Source organism: Copidosoma floridanum, unplaced genomic scaffold (genome assembly GCF_036245765.1).
Source record: "Copidosoma floridanum isolate Cflo_tuat_1 unplaced genomic scaffold, Cflo_Japanese_pri ptg000013l, whole genome shotgun sequence".
NCBI lineage: Eukaryota > Metazoa > Arthropoda > Insecta > Hymenoptera > Encyrtidae > Copidosoma > Copidosoma floridanum.
The window spans coordinates 1,989,339-2,006,584 of NW_028321890.1; the positions used below are offsets into that span (position 1 = coordinate 1,989,339).

The 17,246-nt window shown below is 32.8% G+C and overlaps 1 protein-coding gene across 6 annotated transcripts in view; it reads right to left on the reverse strand.

Moving 5' to 3' along the window:
* The window catches only part of LOC106644166 (U2 snRNP-associated SURP motif-containing protein), a 215,964-nt gene that overhangs the window by 56,780 nt on the left and 141,938 nt on the right, over positions 1–17,246 (reverse strand). For 3 of the 6 annotated variants that reach the window (XM_089591459.1, XM_089591455.1, XM_089591457.1), the window contains 9 exons: positions 14,615–14,658; positions 14,425–14,529; positions 14,099–14,326; positions 10,959–11,201; positions 10,696–10,882; positions 9,320–9,503; positions 8,957–9,176; positions 8,743–8,899; positions 8,512–8,663 (listed from right to left, as the gene is read on the reverse strand). In XM_089591459.1, the coding sequence (XP_089447585.1) occupies positions 8,512–8,663; positions 8,743–8,899; positions 8,957–9,176; positions 9,320–9,503; positions 10,696–10,882; positions 10,959–11,201; positions 14,099–14,326; positions 14,425–14,529; positions 14,615–14,658 (1,520 nt within the window). Of the gene's footprint in view, positions 1–8,511; positions 8,664–8,742; positions 9,177–9,319; positions 9,504–10,695; positions 10,883–10,958; positions 11,202–14,098; positions 14,327–14,424; positions 14,530–14,614; positions 14,659–17,246 lie in introns of all 6 variants that reach the window. The other 3 variants (XM_089591456.1, XM_089591458.1, XM_089591454.1) reach the window with 2 other exon arrangements.

A 17,246-nucleotide genomic window follows, 5' to 3' on the forward strand; every position in this document is an offset into this window, starting at 1 on the left:
AACAAGGTATGATAAGCATCTATGTATAAATTATTCATTTTGAAGTCTAGCTGTAATGGTTTGGAAGGAACTTGAACGCCGTCAATGTACAAACAAAGAAAATTAATACTGAAATGATGAAACTTAAACGGACTCATAGTGCGATTGCTATTATAGGCTTGATTTTTAATGAAACCGAAGATTACTCGCTTAGGTAACTGGCCCAAAATAATATTATTTAAAGTTTTACTATGAACACCGCTGTGCATTGTCACAGATTTTACTTCGACACGCATAAGCGGATATTGTGCCGTGCTCTTTGAAAGAGCTTTGGTATAGGCTAGCAAAACAGATGGACTTGTTTTAACGTGCCTCACCAAACTATTTGCTTTTTTGATACGAACAGAAATCAAGTTTGAAGTGTCTATGAGACAAAATGCATCACGAGATCTTACTAATCGTATTCTCATCTCGACGCCATTGATGAATAACTTTTCCTGATTGCATACATTATAATAAAGATGACTAATCAGATCAATGAGTTTCTTGCTGGTAGTAATCTACGTCGCTTGACGAGTTCCGCGTTGGCATCCGACACATTGTCCATCTTTGTCGTTGTATCGTCATACTATAATGCACTCGTTCAGTAAGATAATTTTGCTGCAGGACCGAAATTCAATAAAGTTTTCAGATATGCTCTGCAAGCGTACACATTGTTAGGAGGTGATGCAGATTTCTGATTGAAAAACACTACGACTTGATTAAACAGCCAATGCATAAAATTATTAATTGGACCCACTTTTAAGATTTTAGATGCTATGTCAGCATTCAATTCTTAATCTTCATTGACGGCCAACTTGACACGGAGACTGAACATCGTGTGTGCGAGATCAATGTATTCATTACAATTACCTGGTACGATAAATTCGATCAGTGAATTATCCCTGAGCAATGATATGGGCTTGTGTTGAATCCAGTGCAATCCCTTGATAGTTGTTTGAATCAGTAATGCATCAAACAAAAGAAGCTTAGACTTTCAACACATGCACATGATGATGTAAGAAAGCCATTTTTTAAAAGTTAACTTCTTAAAATATCTCTTGCAGTTCTCTTTTCCTTCTCTTTTTTCCTTTTTATTGTTCTCTTTTACTTTTTGTCTTGTTTGCACGTTTTCTTATTTTTTTTGCTCTTTACTCTTACGAAACCCACGATGCTATAACTGCACAGCTCTACGAAACAATGGCAACTAAAATGGCCCGTCAATTCGTCAAACCTTATACCCTGAACCTTCTATAAGTTTGCCCGATTTTTCTTCTGCTTTTCTCTTCAGCGTATTACCAGATTCCATCATGTGCGTGCGAAATGTATCTTTGAAAGGTATATTTCGAGTTTATGACGTCAAAAATAATGTTCATACTTGCACGAACAGCTTTTTTGCCAACAGCTTTGGCACCTCGTTTAATGAGTGGTAAAACTCGTCGAAATACTCCAGCAAGAAACGATCCGATACCTCCGTATCCTCGTTTATAGGGGGCCCCAACATAAATGCGCCCAATACCTCCCCCACTGTTTCCATGAATTGTGGTCAGACTTCTACCACCACCACCACTTTGTGCAATCAAGTAGTCCTCGTAGGGATCCATAATTTTCAATCGATTAGTTTAAAGTGAAGCGTTACCATCAGCGTTCCAAAGTCGAATGGTATGGGGGAACTAATTGGGTCCCTTATATCGATTTTAATATTGTGAAATGAGTTAAGTAACAATTGTATATACATAGGTGAGAAAATTTGAATTTTAATACAATTGTACGCGTAACCTTTAAAGTTAAACGATACGGCCCACAACAATTGCGATTGAACGTCTCCTATGATGTGTGGTTCACAGTTATCACTGTAAATCATGAGCATTGACAGTACAGCGTTTTCAAGATTTACTAGATAAACGGGTTAAATTTCGTTATTTTCCAAAGAACGACATGGTGCACTTTGAAAGCCCAAGAATTTACGTAATTTGTTGGATAATAGTAAGCCATGCGTGTATCCACTGTGCGTTGTTTCAAAACAGACTTACTTAGCCACTACGTAACCACCTCTTTCTAAACTGAAACCAAGTTATTTAGCGTGGTATTACAACTATTGATTTCTTGTATCATTTTTTCGATATTTGCCTTTAGACCAGGGCGTATGCAATAATCTACATGAATCGAAGGACATTCTCTATGTACATTATTGTGTAGCCATGGTATGCACTTTACGATAATTTTTCTTTCGCTATCTTTTATCGCATGTTGAAACGTTAATGGTACTTGAGTCTCTGTTATTTCAACACTCTATCGACCTCGCAAACTGATTTGTTGAGGTAATCTTGTCACGTAATGCGTAGTAGTATTATCAGAGTAATACTGCATGCTACTGTTGCTAGGCAACACAATGTGAAATTCGTCCTTCATTTTATATCTTTCAAATAATTACTTTTTACCCAGGAATTAAATTTTTCAGGAAACCCTATCCAACTGACAAAATATTCTTTAGAACTATCTCTTCCTCGACTATTTAATATCATGTCAACTTCGAAGAAGCTCTCGTTTACTTTCTTTGGCGCTCTGCTCAACTCTTCCTCGTAAAAGAAGCCGTTAATGTTTCCGTCAGACAAATCTCTAAGAAAATACACTGGAGGTTATCGCGTGCAAGAGATACGTACAATTCTAAACAAATTCAAAGGCCCACTACTGTCGTAACCTTTGGCAAAGACACTTCTCATCTTACTGATGCGAACTAAATTTCTAACGTTGTACTTTGTTTTCTATAAATATGTCTGCCATAACGTTGCTTTATACTTTTACGTGCCTGCGCAAAATTATGCAAAGTCACGTCGGCTGGCGCCATCTTTGTCGACAAATGCTTTGTACGATCGCATGCCTCTATTATACTTGGAAGAACGTCTACGAAGCAACGATTGTTTGAGTGTGAAAATAATGGCCATATTCTTTCTTTGATAGTTCTTTTAAAACGTTCAGCTACTGCAGCCTTCGTCTGTGGAGTACAGGCTACTTTGTATTCAATTTAATTTTCTCGTAAAACGGATTGCATTTCACGGATTACAAATTCTTTACCTCTATTCGTTTGCAGATACATTAGTGTACGATCGTCACTTCTTGATAAAGTATGTTGATATGCTTTGGCAACGTTTTTCGATGTTTTATGCTTGATAGGTTCTGCCCAAGCGCATTTGCTGACGACATCGATGAAAACGAGAACATAAGCGTAGCCATCATTGTAAGTTTTTAAAGCTCTGAAATCCATGAAATGAGCTTTCTGCACGTCATCAAAGTTACGCACGGTATAGCTTTCTCTGAGAAAACGATTTTTTATGGGTACATGTCAATTATAGGCATCTTGACTCTTTGGCCAACTGATTACGTTTGATCGCAAATGTTTATTTTTCACAGCACTCGCGAGTTTGTTACCACCAGCGTATGCAGTTGATCGCGCCACTTTGTAGTAAAGTTCTTGCAAAGTCTTATGCATTATTCTTTTTTTTCTTTCTCTTTTTCGACTTAGGTCCAATGGGTCTCCTGATGTGCGAACAAAACTTATCAAATGTAATCTTGCTTCACATGCAGCATGCTGTCAATAAAGCGACTGCTCGCTCACTGGCGGTGTTTCTCTGGCCACTTCTAATCATCACTTCCTTTTATTATGTACAGAAAACAATTTCCCATTGTATTAGCTTTTTTGATGACCATTTACAAATCTCAAGATTAAAGTTCAGATTTTGTAGGATTATACGTTAAAAAACCTTAATTTTTTCATTGACAGTTATATGCTACTCTTTTGAGATGCAAACATCCAAGTAATATTTTCATTCAAATTAAAGCTGAAAATAAATTTAAAATACAAAATATTGATTGGTCCAAAATTTTTCATTATTACTTTAAAAAATAAAATTTAGATACTCACCTATCCACACTATCCACATTAAGAAATGTTTAAAAAAATTTTAAGAGTATAAAATTTTTTGATCTTTCTACGAATGCTCTATATTTGATACTGTTATTTGTAATTTGTAAATTCGCAAATTTTGTAAGTTTTATTTTGTAAAATCAAAAATTAAAAAAAAAGTAATTATCTGTTTTTTATAGGTATACAAATATTTTTCAGGTTTCTTTAAAATGTAATAAAAATTGATGTGAAAAAAATTACAATGAATGGACATAATCAATTAAAAAATTTGATTTTTTACTTATTTAAGGTCGCTCAATGCGGTTGAGGTAAAAATATATCATTACACTTACACAATTGATTAAATACAACTTGTAATAAAAAATTATGTTTCAGTTTGAAAGATTTATTCGTCTGCAATGTATGCAAACCAAAATTTCTGAACCCTGAAAAGTTAATAGAACATATTTTTATAAAAAATTTTAATATCACACAAGTTTCAGACTTCTTAAAAATAAATCGAAGTCTCTTGTACAACGCTTAAATTGATTAGCGCAATCAAAACAACTACGCAACAAAACGCAATCATTTTCTAAACTGTTAAGGTTGTTTAGAAGAAAAGTGGGGATGGAGGGAGATTGGAGGGGGATGCGTGGAAAATGCATGGAGCATGGAGGGAGATGTTATAAATAGACAAAACAGCAAGAGAACAAATGAATAATCAGGATATTTTGAAGTAGATGGGTGAGGAATGGAGGAGATGGAGGGAGTTAAAGGTTGAATCCACTTAAAATAACTATGGAATGTATGAAGATATACATATGTTATGCGTATAGCAGAAATCTTACCAATATATAAAGCAAAGTCGCTAAAACCGTTGTAATCGCTAACCGCGAAAACTACTGAACCGATTTTGCTGAAATTTTGCATACTGATTCTTGATGATTTTGAAATTATTTTCGCACAGTTATTTTTCTTGAAAAATTTAAAAACAATGGCCTTAAATGAGGTCAAAGTTTTGCTACAATAAGCTAGCTTTGCGCTTTAGTTCACTAGGATCCGCTAGGTGGCGTCGAAGTAAAATTAAAGCCACACGCAATTAAAGACAGTGAACAATGGTTATAAGATGTCTCATCGAATCTACGATTACCGTGTTCATTCGTCGGCAGTACACCAAGAACTGAGTTATTAGTCGTGTAACTGGGCATCCTGGCTACCAATGACACTTTTCTTCCATGAGCAAGCGAAGTAAATAGGTTTTTACTCCAGATCATCAAATTAACCGAGTGCCACGGAACAATAGGCGTTCGGAATGTCAACGTCTCCGGTGGAATACAAGGAGACGTGTATAGGTAGAGCATAACCTGCTCCGAAACTTCAGAGCTTCGTGGCCGTTCAACCATCCAGCCTGGTGCCGTCAGAGAATTTTTTAATTCAAAAGCAAGCCAGGGAAGACAACCATGAAGAGTACGGGCAGCCACAACGGCATCCTTCTTAGTGGTCGTTCTAAAGGCATTTCGACAAAAAAAGTATTCTCTAGGCCCACTTTCTTGAGTAACGATGAGCGGTTGATTTTCCGGGGAAAGACCTGAAGACAAGATATTCTTTGGTCAGCGGCGTAACTCCCTCCGGTACAGTTTCCGTACACAGAGACTCCAAGGATAAGAGTCAAGCTACCCGCAACTGGCTCTCCATCATCAAAAATAATAATAAGGAATAACTGGAAATTTCACCACTAGACCTTATCAGGGCCATTATAAGTATTTACGATCCCTACTTAACCATCAATCTCATCGGTTTTTTTAAGGGCCACCTAAATTTAAACTACCTTCCAACAAACACATTTTTACTACTATTTTTGGAAATGATTCGTCGACTAAAAGACTATGTAAAGCCGGCCATTATTAAACCAAGTCAGTCATTCACTGGCAGACGTCACGAGCGGAGTTGTTCGTTTCAAGACTGGAAACCCTGGTGACTGACGACGCTATTTAACCCTCTCGACTTTAAGCATTCAACCAGGAATCACTAATCTTCTTCAAGGTCTGCGCTGAGAGAACCTAATAGCTATGAATCAAAAATAAACTTAAGCCAACGGGGCAGTCTTTAACAGGCAAGCATCGTGAACCAATCTCTCTACCTTAGATCACTAAAACAACTGAGTCCACAAAAAAAGGTGCTTTAGACACCAACATCTTCGATGTTATACCAGGAGACGTTGGGAAAGAGCTCTTAAACTAGCTCCAAAACTTTAAACGTTGTAGTTTTCCTTCTGATCAGTGTGGTGCTACGATAACAAACCAGAGAAGATCACCCTGAGGTATCCAGGCAGTCACGTTTGCTGGAAACGTCGGTCAAGAAAGAGTTTACTTAAGAAGTTCACCGGTCCTTTTTAGGGCCATTGGACGTCGAACTACCTTGCCAAAAAACCTATCAGAACATACCAAAGTTTCCAAAAAACAGTCTTTGGGGCTCACAAAAGCAACATCAAAATCGATAAACAAAGAATTTATTAAGTGAGAGATCAGCTTTTTACCATAACCCTCATAGCAATATCTTAAACTTCCAGATTTAAAAATAGGTAGAATACGTATTCGTATTTTTGTGGCGATAAAAAATGTAGAGATTAAGCTCCAGGACTTTGTTGCTGTGGTAATAAAGTTGTAAGATAAGAGAAAAATTTTTTAAATTATATATATTTTTTGTGAGTTTTAAATATGTACAGCTTTAAAAAATAGCCCTGTACATAGATTATACGGGAGAAACTGCAAATCAACGGCCTTTTAAGGCTAACGATTATTTTATAGCATAAGGAATGAACGGTACTTTTTAGCATAATTTTATTTTTTCACGTTTTACAGCTTTTTACTCGACCAAATAAACGGTATGGATTCTGAAGAAGTATGTTTTAAATAAGAAGATTTTTTTACTGAGAAGTATCAGAAATGTATGTTAAATTTTTAACTGAAAACGTTTCACATTACATGTCAACACAATACGGTGTTCCATTTAGTGAGTCTCGGGCGAGATATTATATTTGTCATGAGTTATAGTGAAATCTTCAATAAATTCTCGATAAATTCCTGATGCAAAATCGACATTATGTTCTGATACATAAAAATTACTTCCGTTTTTTGTAAAACAGAATTTTAAATAAAATTTAGAGGAATAAAATAGTCAGCGGGATCTAATTTATAAACCTAATATTATCTCACAGGTTTTCAAATACTTCTGTTAACAGAAGAACATTACTTTTAAGGTAAAGATATGCATACTGTCTAAGAGTTTTAACATCAGAAGTTTTCTATACTGTTTGAGTATGAGTATCATATTTACTACTGATACGTGCATCATATAATTTACTAAAAAATTTCTTTTCAACGAAACGTTATTTCTTTCAGTTTTTTGAATAATGCTAGTAGCAAAAATTTTTTCTTAAATAACTTGATGCACTAGCTCTCGAAAAGAAAAAAAATATTACTTTGGCACACGGGACGACTAAATAATCAGAGGAAGGAATAACATCTACCGATAAGAAATTCTCGCTCATGCTTGATAATCTTCCTCTTGCCATACGTTGAGTTTGTCAGCTTGAGTAGACTACACCGCAAATCTGGGGCCATTGTGATATCAGAGCTCGATTTGCAGCTGGAAAGGAAGGGAGATAAACTTATAGAGCACGATACCATCCAACATTACAGCTATCAGCATTAAGAAGTTAAAAAAACGGCCCTGACACACAAGCTTGAGTAGCCCTGTCCCCCAACTTTGCCCCAGGGAGAGCTAGAAAGTTGCTAGAACTGGTATAGTTTACCTAGTAAAAATAATTTAAACTGTTTTGTAACTTTGTCGATAGGATGAGTACCCACGATAAACCAATAATCCAATTAATAAGATGATCCGTAAATTTTTAAGAATGATGTCTGCACCTTTAAAGGCTTTTTGTCCAAGTCAAGCCAATACCTGGCCAGACTGCCAGTAAAATTACTATCAGTTTAACAGATGGCCAAATCTGCTGAGGGAAAATTTATACTAGTGGCTCGCACAAAAGTTTCAAATACTTAAGCGAACAATTGAAACAAAAAAGGGGTCATGTGGTAGAGGTAGGGATAAGATGCATAAAAGTCTAGCCTGAACCTTCCAACATTAAGGAATCTAGAAGTAACAGCTAGGTGCGACACAAATAAACAAGACGAAGGCTGAAGGTAATAGTTAAGTCATTGAGTAAATTGTATGAAACGTTAATAATAAGTATAAACAGTTCAAAAATACTATAGTTGCGATCAAGAGAGTAAAATTCTATTTTTAACGCTAGCTCTTTTCAGACACCCTGAGTAGATATTAGAACCGATAAGTAGTTCTTGACCAGAATAGAGTATAATTTACATGCATTCATGACACTGGCTTGCTGCACATTGATTTTCAGAATATTACTAAAGCTTCGGTCGTGCACGCAAAGTTTCAATGAGATCAAAATTGTTTAAAAGCAAGATATTTTAGATAAATTTTAATGATGAATTGCAACTATAGAATTGACAGTACATTCAGTGATATGCTTCAATAATATACCAATTTTGTACAAAACTCACCTATATCGACTGCTTCCTTTAGATGGAGGACTGGGAGTGCTTCTTTTTCTACTTCTGTAGTAAGGCGAGTCTGGTGAAGAACTTCGTTTTTTATCTTTTCGCCTGTCATCATCTCTATCTTCACTTTTATTTTCTTTCATCTCTCGCTCACTCTAATGAAAAATTTACAAAATTTTTAAAACTAAGGACGAGCTAGGTTATCAAAAATAAGTTCTTTAATATTTTACTAACCTTTTTTATAAGCTTCTTACGATAGTGTTCTACTTGAGATTGTATTGTCATTCCTTGTTTCAGTGATCTTCTCCCACTTTCCAATTCATCTTGATATTGCATTGCTTTTACTTCAATCTCACGTAATTTATTTCGTCTTTCTTCATTGTAGTCTCTGCTTAAATATGATTTAATGTAATAAGGATAACAGTTTAAAAACAGAATAAAACTGTACCTTGAATCCATACTTGTATCTTGCGAATTGGAGTCTTCGTTATGTTCAAGCTCTTCCCACTTGCTTGTAGTCATTGCTTGAGCCTCAACTTGATCAGGATCAACTGTTTCCCATCTCGAAGGTATAAATCCAGCTGGCATAGCAAGTTTCTTCTCTTCGTTGCCCTTGGAACTTGCACTATCATCATCTTCCATGGGAACTCCATCAATGTCATCTTCCACTAAAAATTTTAACATTGAGATAAAATATTTATGTAAAATCTATATATATGTATATAATTTCATAGAATTTTTAAAATAAGCATTAAGGCATATTATTTTCAAAAAATTGTCTGAATAAAATACTTCGCTTATTCAGACATACTTGGCACTCCATCGATATCATCATAATTAGAGGCTTGTGAAGTAAGTCCATGTTTCATAGCTCCTTTCAACAGTGCAGCACCGTCAAGAGGAACACCGTCTAAATCCTCTACAGCATCGCCATCGACGTCTGACAACGGAGCACCATCTGTGTCTTCTTCATTTTCTTGATCAACTTCACTTTCCTATTAAGTAATAAGTTGATATGTATTATTTGTAACTTTACTTCAACGTACGCAAGTTTTTGCAAAATTTTTTGAAATTTTTTGTTTGAATTATTGTTACGTTATTAATTCAAAAAATAAAATGTAGAAATGTCTATTTCTAAGGAAATATTTTATACACTTATAAAAGAAACAAAGAAAATACAAAAAAAAATATGATAAAACGAGAAGTTCATTTGTGTAGTTGGTACAAAAATGCGTAAAACTTCGTCAGTCCTATTTAGTCTTAAATATTAATATTATATATAAATATAAATTATAATATTAATGGGAAGGTGCGTCTTTCAGAAAAAGTAAAATTTAAACTGAAATTTTTGTGAAATTCATTCTTCATATTTAAAAAGCTACTTCAAGACAGCTGTAGCATAAATGAGTGTGGCTAGAGAAATATTACAAGGTGAATTAAAGTCGTTTTAGGAAAGTTCATCGGACTGAAATTGATTATAAAGAACTTTTAATGAATAATAAATAAATATGAAAGTTTAAGGGATCAAATACAAAATTATTTTATTACGTTTTAGCTTAAAATAGTTTTCAATAAAAGAGGCATTTGTGAAAAGAGTTTTTTTTAGGGTAAAATTTAATGAGAACTGGCTTTTTCGGTTTTTTACGAAAAAATTCGTATAGAATGAGGAAAATTTTCCGATCAGTTTTCAAATCAAGCAATAAACGAAATAGTTATTATAAAGATAACTACATTAATAGTAAGTATAATAATAATAATAATAACAATAGTAATAACAATAATAACAATAGTAATAACAATAAAAATAATAATAGAATTAACAATAAAACAAATACTCAAATATGATTTACTATCAAAGGCAATTGCCTTGAAAATCAACTTTTTCGATTTTCTTGAAGATTTTTTTGTAAGGAGATTACGTAATAATATAAGCTTTTTGTAAATATGACATCAATTGTGCGTTTAGTTGGTGAGAAAAAAAAATTCCAAGATCCGATAAAATTAATTTTTAATGGAGGTTTTTTCAATAAAAACTTATTGTTGGTTAGGATTGTACACATTTTTAATCAAAATTTAGAACAGTTTTTTAAATTTGATATGTTGTTAGATTCTTAATGTACCAAATCATTAACCTTCAGCACGAATGTATTTAAGTATTTAATTAACAATGTTTGTTTAAATCCATACCTGGTTTAAACCTAGAAAAGCATTTTGAAGCTTTACTAAAAACTCTCGGGGATAAACCGCCCAATCCTCCCATGCTCTGAACATTCTCGTAACTCTCACTTTAAAACCTTCAGCTTTTAATCGACTATCAAATTGTTTGTATGCTTGGTAAACTTCGTTGAAAATTTCCAACAACCTTGATTCAAATCTGTGCGTAACATAATAATTATATAAGTGCAATCTAAAAAATCTTGTCTAGTTGATAAGTATGAGAAAATACTAACGCTTTTCGATAGATCGTGGCATTTGTAAGTTTGACACCACAGTTATGTAAAATGTCAGATATTAAATACAGTCTAGCTATTTTTTTATTGGCAGGTGTTTGTAAAATTGACAGCGATTCGAATATGCAATCGCATATTTCTTCTGCAGCTTCAGCATGTTCTATACAAAATATCATAGCTTCTGCAACTTTAAGACGTTCTGGTGCAATATTTCTTAACAAATCTTCTAATCTATCTCTTTGACTGAAAAGTAAACGATAATTTGATAAATAATATGACTTAAAACAAAAACAAAACAAAACAACTAAGTTGTGAGCTTCGAAAATTGTAGCAGAAGTGAAATTTGCAAATAGTATGTTACCATTATCCATGTTATAGAAACTACGTAATAAAAAAATACTAAAAAACAAGATTTTAATAATAAAGAAAAAGTACTTTGTGCTGTATGTATATATCATAATTCTTAAAGTATTAATTTTGTGAAACAATGTTTTTATGAGAGTAAATATTGTACAAGCTTAGATATGCAAACATTTTTTAAGCATCATGAAATCATTTGTGTAATCGTGTATATTTCATGAATATTGCATAATTTTTTAAACATATCTTTTGTTGATTTGTATAGATAAAGTTAAAGTAGAAAATGATTGAGGTATATTTTTATACTAAAAAATCCTTGTTTTTTTTGCGAGTTAATTTATTTCTTTTCTTGAGAAAATCACAAAAAATTGTATACTACTTACCAAAGAGAAGAAATACGACTTTTTTCCGTGATTTCATGGATGGAAGTGCTACATAAGCTTCCGAGTAAGAATTACACGTATTGCTTATTAGGAGAGTATTTAACAATTTCTGCGTAAAGCAGCCTACAGCTCGGGAGGCAATTTTTACGCAAATTACGCCAAAACACTTTTCTAGTAGGCAGAGAATGCGATTTTTACCTGGTAGGTTATGTTGCGCTGTTCCCCTTGATATCGGGGAAAAATGTCATATTTTGACTCTCAAGGGATGAAAGTACGCCATTGACTTTTACCTTTCGAGAGGCAATTACGCACCCGGGTAAGAATGCCGTACTTTCGTCCCTTGAGGTGTAATCCACTATACTCATATTATTTGATTCTTTTTTCATTTTTATGAACTCACATCTAACTTATTGATTACGAGCACATTTCAGGTGACGCCACCCATGCTAGAGCTCAGTACAAAATTTGCCAGCTAAAAATAATCGGGTCTTATAGCAATGATCCACTTTTAATCAATTGCAATTCTATTTTCATGTGACAGTTTATGGAATCTGTATTTTTTACTTAACATTGGAAGACTATTGAAAAAAAATTATTTTCATGGGCAACAGTACGAGAAAACAAAAGGAACAGAGCTCATCAGGTATGCAGCACGTACTCACTATATCTATATACATCGCACATCTGATCTTTGCTTGGCTACCTAATCGGAACTTTAAACTAGGTTGTAGCTAGGTCCTACGTTGGCACCTTAGCAATCCTACATTGGTTCAAGTGTGGCAAATGCATTACGTTAGATGGTGTGATGTTACGGGGAAAGAGCTTGGTCCCACTTAGGCATCTTAGTTTGTCTATATATACAAATAGTAAATGTACGTACAGTGGAGGGCATTTAATTCGTTGAGCGGGAAATTCAAATATTTGATTCCCATTGGCTAATTCCATCACATAATCTCTTTTATTAGTAAATTTTATACTTCCCACTCAACGAATTAAACTGCTTCCAGTGTACCTACTACTTATAGGTGATGTATACTGTGTACAGAATATTGTTATACAGAATTTTCAAAACTTTCTGGAAATAAGAAAAAACAGCTATTCATTAATCAAATCAAATAATTAATTAATTTAATGAGGAAATAGGTGACAGCAAGTAAAAAATTTAATGTATTGAGACTTATCATTTATATGATTAAATCTAGCTATCCATCCACCAGTCCAATCTTTTGATTAACAAAAAATTATTTCCAGTGCACTCATCTCTGCTTTATTTTCTCTGTCATTTTATTTAAATCGTTAATAAGTTTTATATGTTTACAAAGAGGTAAGACTACATAAAAAACATGCACTGCTGTGATTCGGTCCCCATCCTATAGTTAGGCAGCCTTGATGACATTTTCGACCGGGTAATATAGAATAAATTTTGACTTTGTAAGAAAGAGAACATAGTCATCACTCCAAAATAATATTCATACCATAAAGTATACAAACGTCTTGTAAGAAGTTCTAGTTCGATAAATTACCATATGAAAATAGAATTGTAACTAATTAAAATAGTACCACTCCTATAAAACTCAATGCTTTCATGCTGGAAAATTTAGTACTATACTCTGGCATTTACGGTGCCTATTGTTTTCTGCTATACTGTTTATATGGGTATGATGCTGGCTATGGGTACTTGTACCATTTTGTAACTACTAGTAAGTTAATGGGGCCTATATTAATAAGCTACAGTAGACACAGAGAACAAAGGCGTGGCTAATCTTTTTTTTAAAACTAATTCTACTCTAGACATTCATGGACATAAACAGATGATATTTATTCCGTTGTGCTTTATTTCTCTCATTTAGGCTTTTTACAAACAATATCATCGTGAATAAAATTTTTAGGTGCATGATCCTGCAATTTATGTTTCAAGATGGCTTATCACACGTTAGACTATCACACCTAAAAACATCGAGTGATGAAGTTGCCAATGTACAAATACTAGTATATTTTATAAACAATCATGAGATAAAATATAACTGAATGTTGCCTGGCGGACGTAAGTTTTCGTGACATCATTGAAAAGCTCATAATTTCTTTATTTAATACCTAGTTATATAATAAACGTAAAAATATAATTTGAAAGACATAGTTTCAGATTTTATCAAAATTGAATAGCATTTCATAAGAGACTATGTTAAACAAAAATTTAAAAACGATTCATTTTGAAAAATTGCTGGGCAACAAAGTTAAAAACTTTGTGTGATGATTCCTCTAATATTCAAACGCGATTCCTCCAACTTTCATTCATACTTCAAGTATTTTGATTTTGAGCCACCCTAACTCAATTTTGCCTAAGCCTAATATAAGAAGTTTTACTAAATAATAAAAAAAAATGTAAGCAATACATACCTGTTCGAAAGACTTCCCCTTCGTGGCTCTTGTCTTTCATCAACTTCAATTAGTTCATCAGGCATTCCTTGAGTCCAAGGATTCATAGGCGGTGGACGCCAAATACTTCCACCTTGAAACATTCTAAATTCTTCCATACGCCATTCTTTTTGAGCATCACCTTGTAAAATAGAAAATAGCTTCCACCGGTAGTAAGTGTGAGCTGGAGAGTAGTTTTCAAATAAAAACCTAAAATGTTTGTTGTGTACTCAAATAATAAAATTTTTACGTGTTGAACGTAGGAAAATTGTGAAATGTATTTCAGAAGCGTACATTTAAATACTTACCTGAACATCGGATTGTTTATTTCACGATTCATAATCATGGCTTCAAACATCGGTCCCTCTCGAACAACAAACTCTACCATTCTATGTATCAACATGACTAAATTTCTACAACAAGTATAAATAAAGATTTACTGGGCTGTGAACTACATACAAACATATAAAGAAATAAATGACCTACATTTAAACGTACCTTTCTGTTGGAATAACCACTTTGACCACTGCATTATGCAACACCTGTATTGAGCATCGAATCCAATCCCAATTTCATAACCAAGAAATAATAATAATGCATCAGTATAACATATTTTATGACAGTTTTAATTGTTGTTTAAATCACTGATTATAATTTTAATAGTTTTAGTTCTATGATAAGGAAAATTAACTCAACAATGAATATAGACTAAAACTTTGTCCTGCCCGAAAAAACTTGCAGGTTATCTGTTACATGAATCAAACCCACTGAAGATGACGACATTTACGTTAGTAAACAATAAGCATAATGTTTGCCTGGATTCTATATGTCTACGGGTAGGTGAAGGCAAAATGTTTAATACGCCAGGTTGTAGGGCTCAAACTGTTACTTAAAAAAAACATATTTTCCGGGGTAAATTGTATTTTAACTACAGGCAAACATAATTTTTGTACCCTGATTTTCTTACAATGACTGGATTGATTCGTGATAAGGAACATACCAAACTTATACCAAAGTAGGGGGTTTGAAGTGTTCGTTAAGGCAAAAAATGGGTCTGAAATATCGTAACTGTAGGTAAATAAGTGTTTTGTCTCTAAATTTGACTTAACCACACTCGAACTGGATAGTATGGCTATAAGAGTATTTCTTATACAGAAGACAATTATGTGTTAAAATAGCGTTGGAACATTTAGTATATGTGCTGTGGATGATTTTTCCATGATTGTTTATAATATTCCATAAAATTACTACTTACCAAATTATGCTTTTAAAACAAGTACTGACATTTTTTTTGTTAATGTACTTAATTCAACGAATGAATTTTTTTTTTCAAAGCAATACAGTCGTAAAAAATCTTGCACTTACTTATTAAAAATAGCGCTTCCAAAATCATGATTATCAAAATCACGACTTTGATAAGACGAAGTAAAAGAAATTATTCAAATAAAATATTTTGGCTAGCACATTTATCATACAAATGATTAAATTTTAATGTAAATATACATAATATACAGTGAAATAATTCTGCTGTCTCTTTTATTTGAGCTTTTAAATGTAAGTTATTACAACTTTATCAATTTTAAAGTGTAAACTCACTACAATTTCACATATAATATATTATTTATGCATGTGTTAAACACCTTATCGTGCACATGTATTGTAAATTAGGAAAAAAAAGGAACTGAAGAAAATACATGGAACTTGTTCGTATTCAGCTGCAGTAACACAAGTGATAGTATTATCAAATAATTGCAAATATGAAATGATTAACAGCATTACATTTTTCTATTTATAATACGTATCTCATACAGTAGTATGCAACTATTACTGATTCATAGCGAAAACCTATAAGTACAATATTCAATTAAGCGAAAACCTGTGTTACTACAATTTCGAAATCACATAATTTTTTTGAGTACACACTTAATTTACATAACTACTGATGTATCATTAATGCATACTTCAATGTATACTTCTGATTTGTAGTCATGAATAATTCTACATACATTATACGGTACTGTGTCCCCGTTATAATACAACGGGCAAATTTTATCGCATTTGAATACCCAACCACACTGCTCCACATCTGCTTATAGGGTAAATGTAGGTATTACTGAGACTTTTTCGTTGAGGACATACGTAAAAGCTTACAACATACGCATGTATTAATACATACTTTATTTTTCGTTTTATTAAAAGCTTTTGTACTTAGTTACCATATAATAATAATAATAACAATAATTTAAATGATAAAAAATGTAAAGCATAATAACAATTAAACTTTTGTTCAATTAGCCAAACGATAATATAACTCAAATGTCAATATCTTACTGCAACTGTGTTTGTATTACTGACACCAAATTACTGTCATAGCTTCCATTACTGACACCCAATTACTGTCATAGCTTACATTACTGACACCCAATTACTGTCACTACTTTAATCACTGTCATCTCGGTTTGTGTAAAACTGGATGTTTAGGAATGGGAGAGTGTAACGTAAGAAAAAATCAATAACATTTTATTCATAAATTCTGAAATTATAATTATCGTTTTTGAATAAGCTATTGACTTTTGAGTCGTTAATACGTTATTCAGACTTGTATGCTAACATCTAAATAATTGTTACATAGAAAAAAACATTTAGTAAGATTAATATATTTATTAAAATAGTAAATAATTATAAATGTTTAATAAAGATCTTCAACTCTTTAATGCTTATAACATGAGTTTTTTTCTAAAACATTTAACTTTCACGTACAAAAATTAATAATTATGAGTCAGTAGCAGAGTGTGATTGCTTCTGCAAATTACTGATTTGTCTGGTCAAATAATCATTTTTTTTAGATTTCAATATATTACTTTTTGTCATCTTATGTTTTTATTCGAACTGCACGACTAGTTGTTGTTGCTTCACTTATTAACTTTTTTTTTTCAATCCTAATTTTACTTTTTTAAATACTTTTCTTTCTTTTTTTTTGCTCTTTTTTCTTGTTTACCTGATTTTCAACTTTAATTTTTTTTAGAAATTCATACAACCAATAGTATATAAGCGAATGTTGATACATCTAAATTATTGTATCAAGAGGTGCATATGTATAGATGGCGGCACTTTCAATACAAGCACTCTA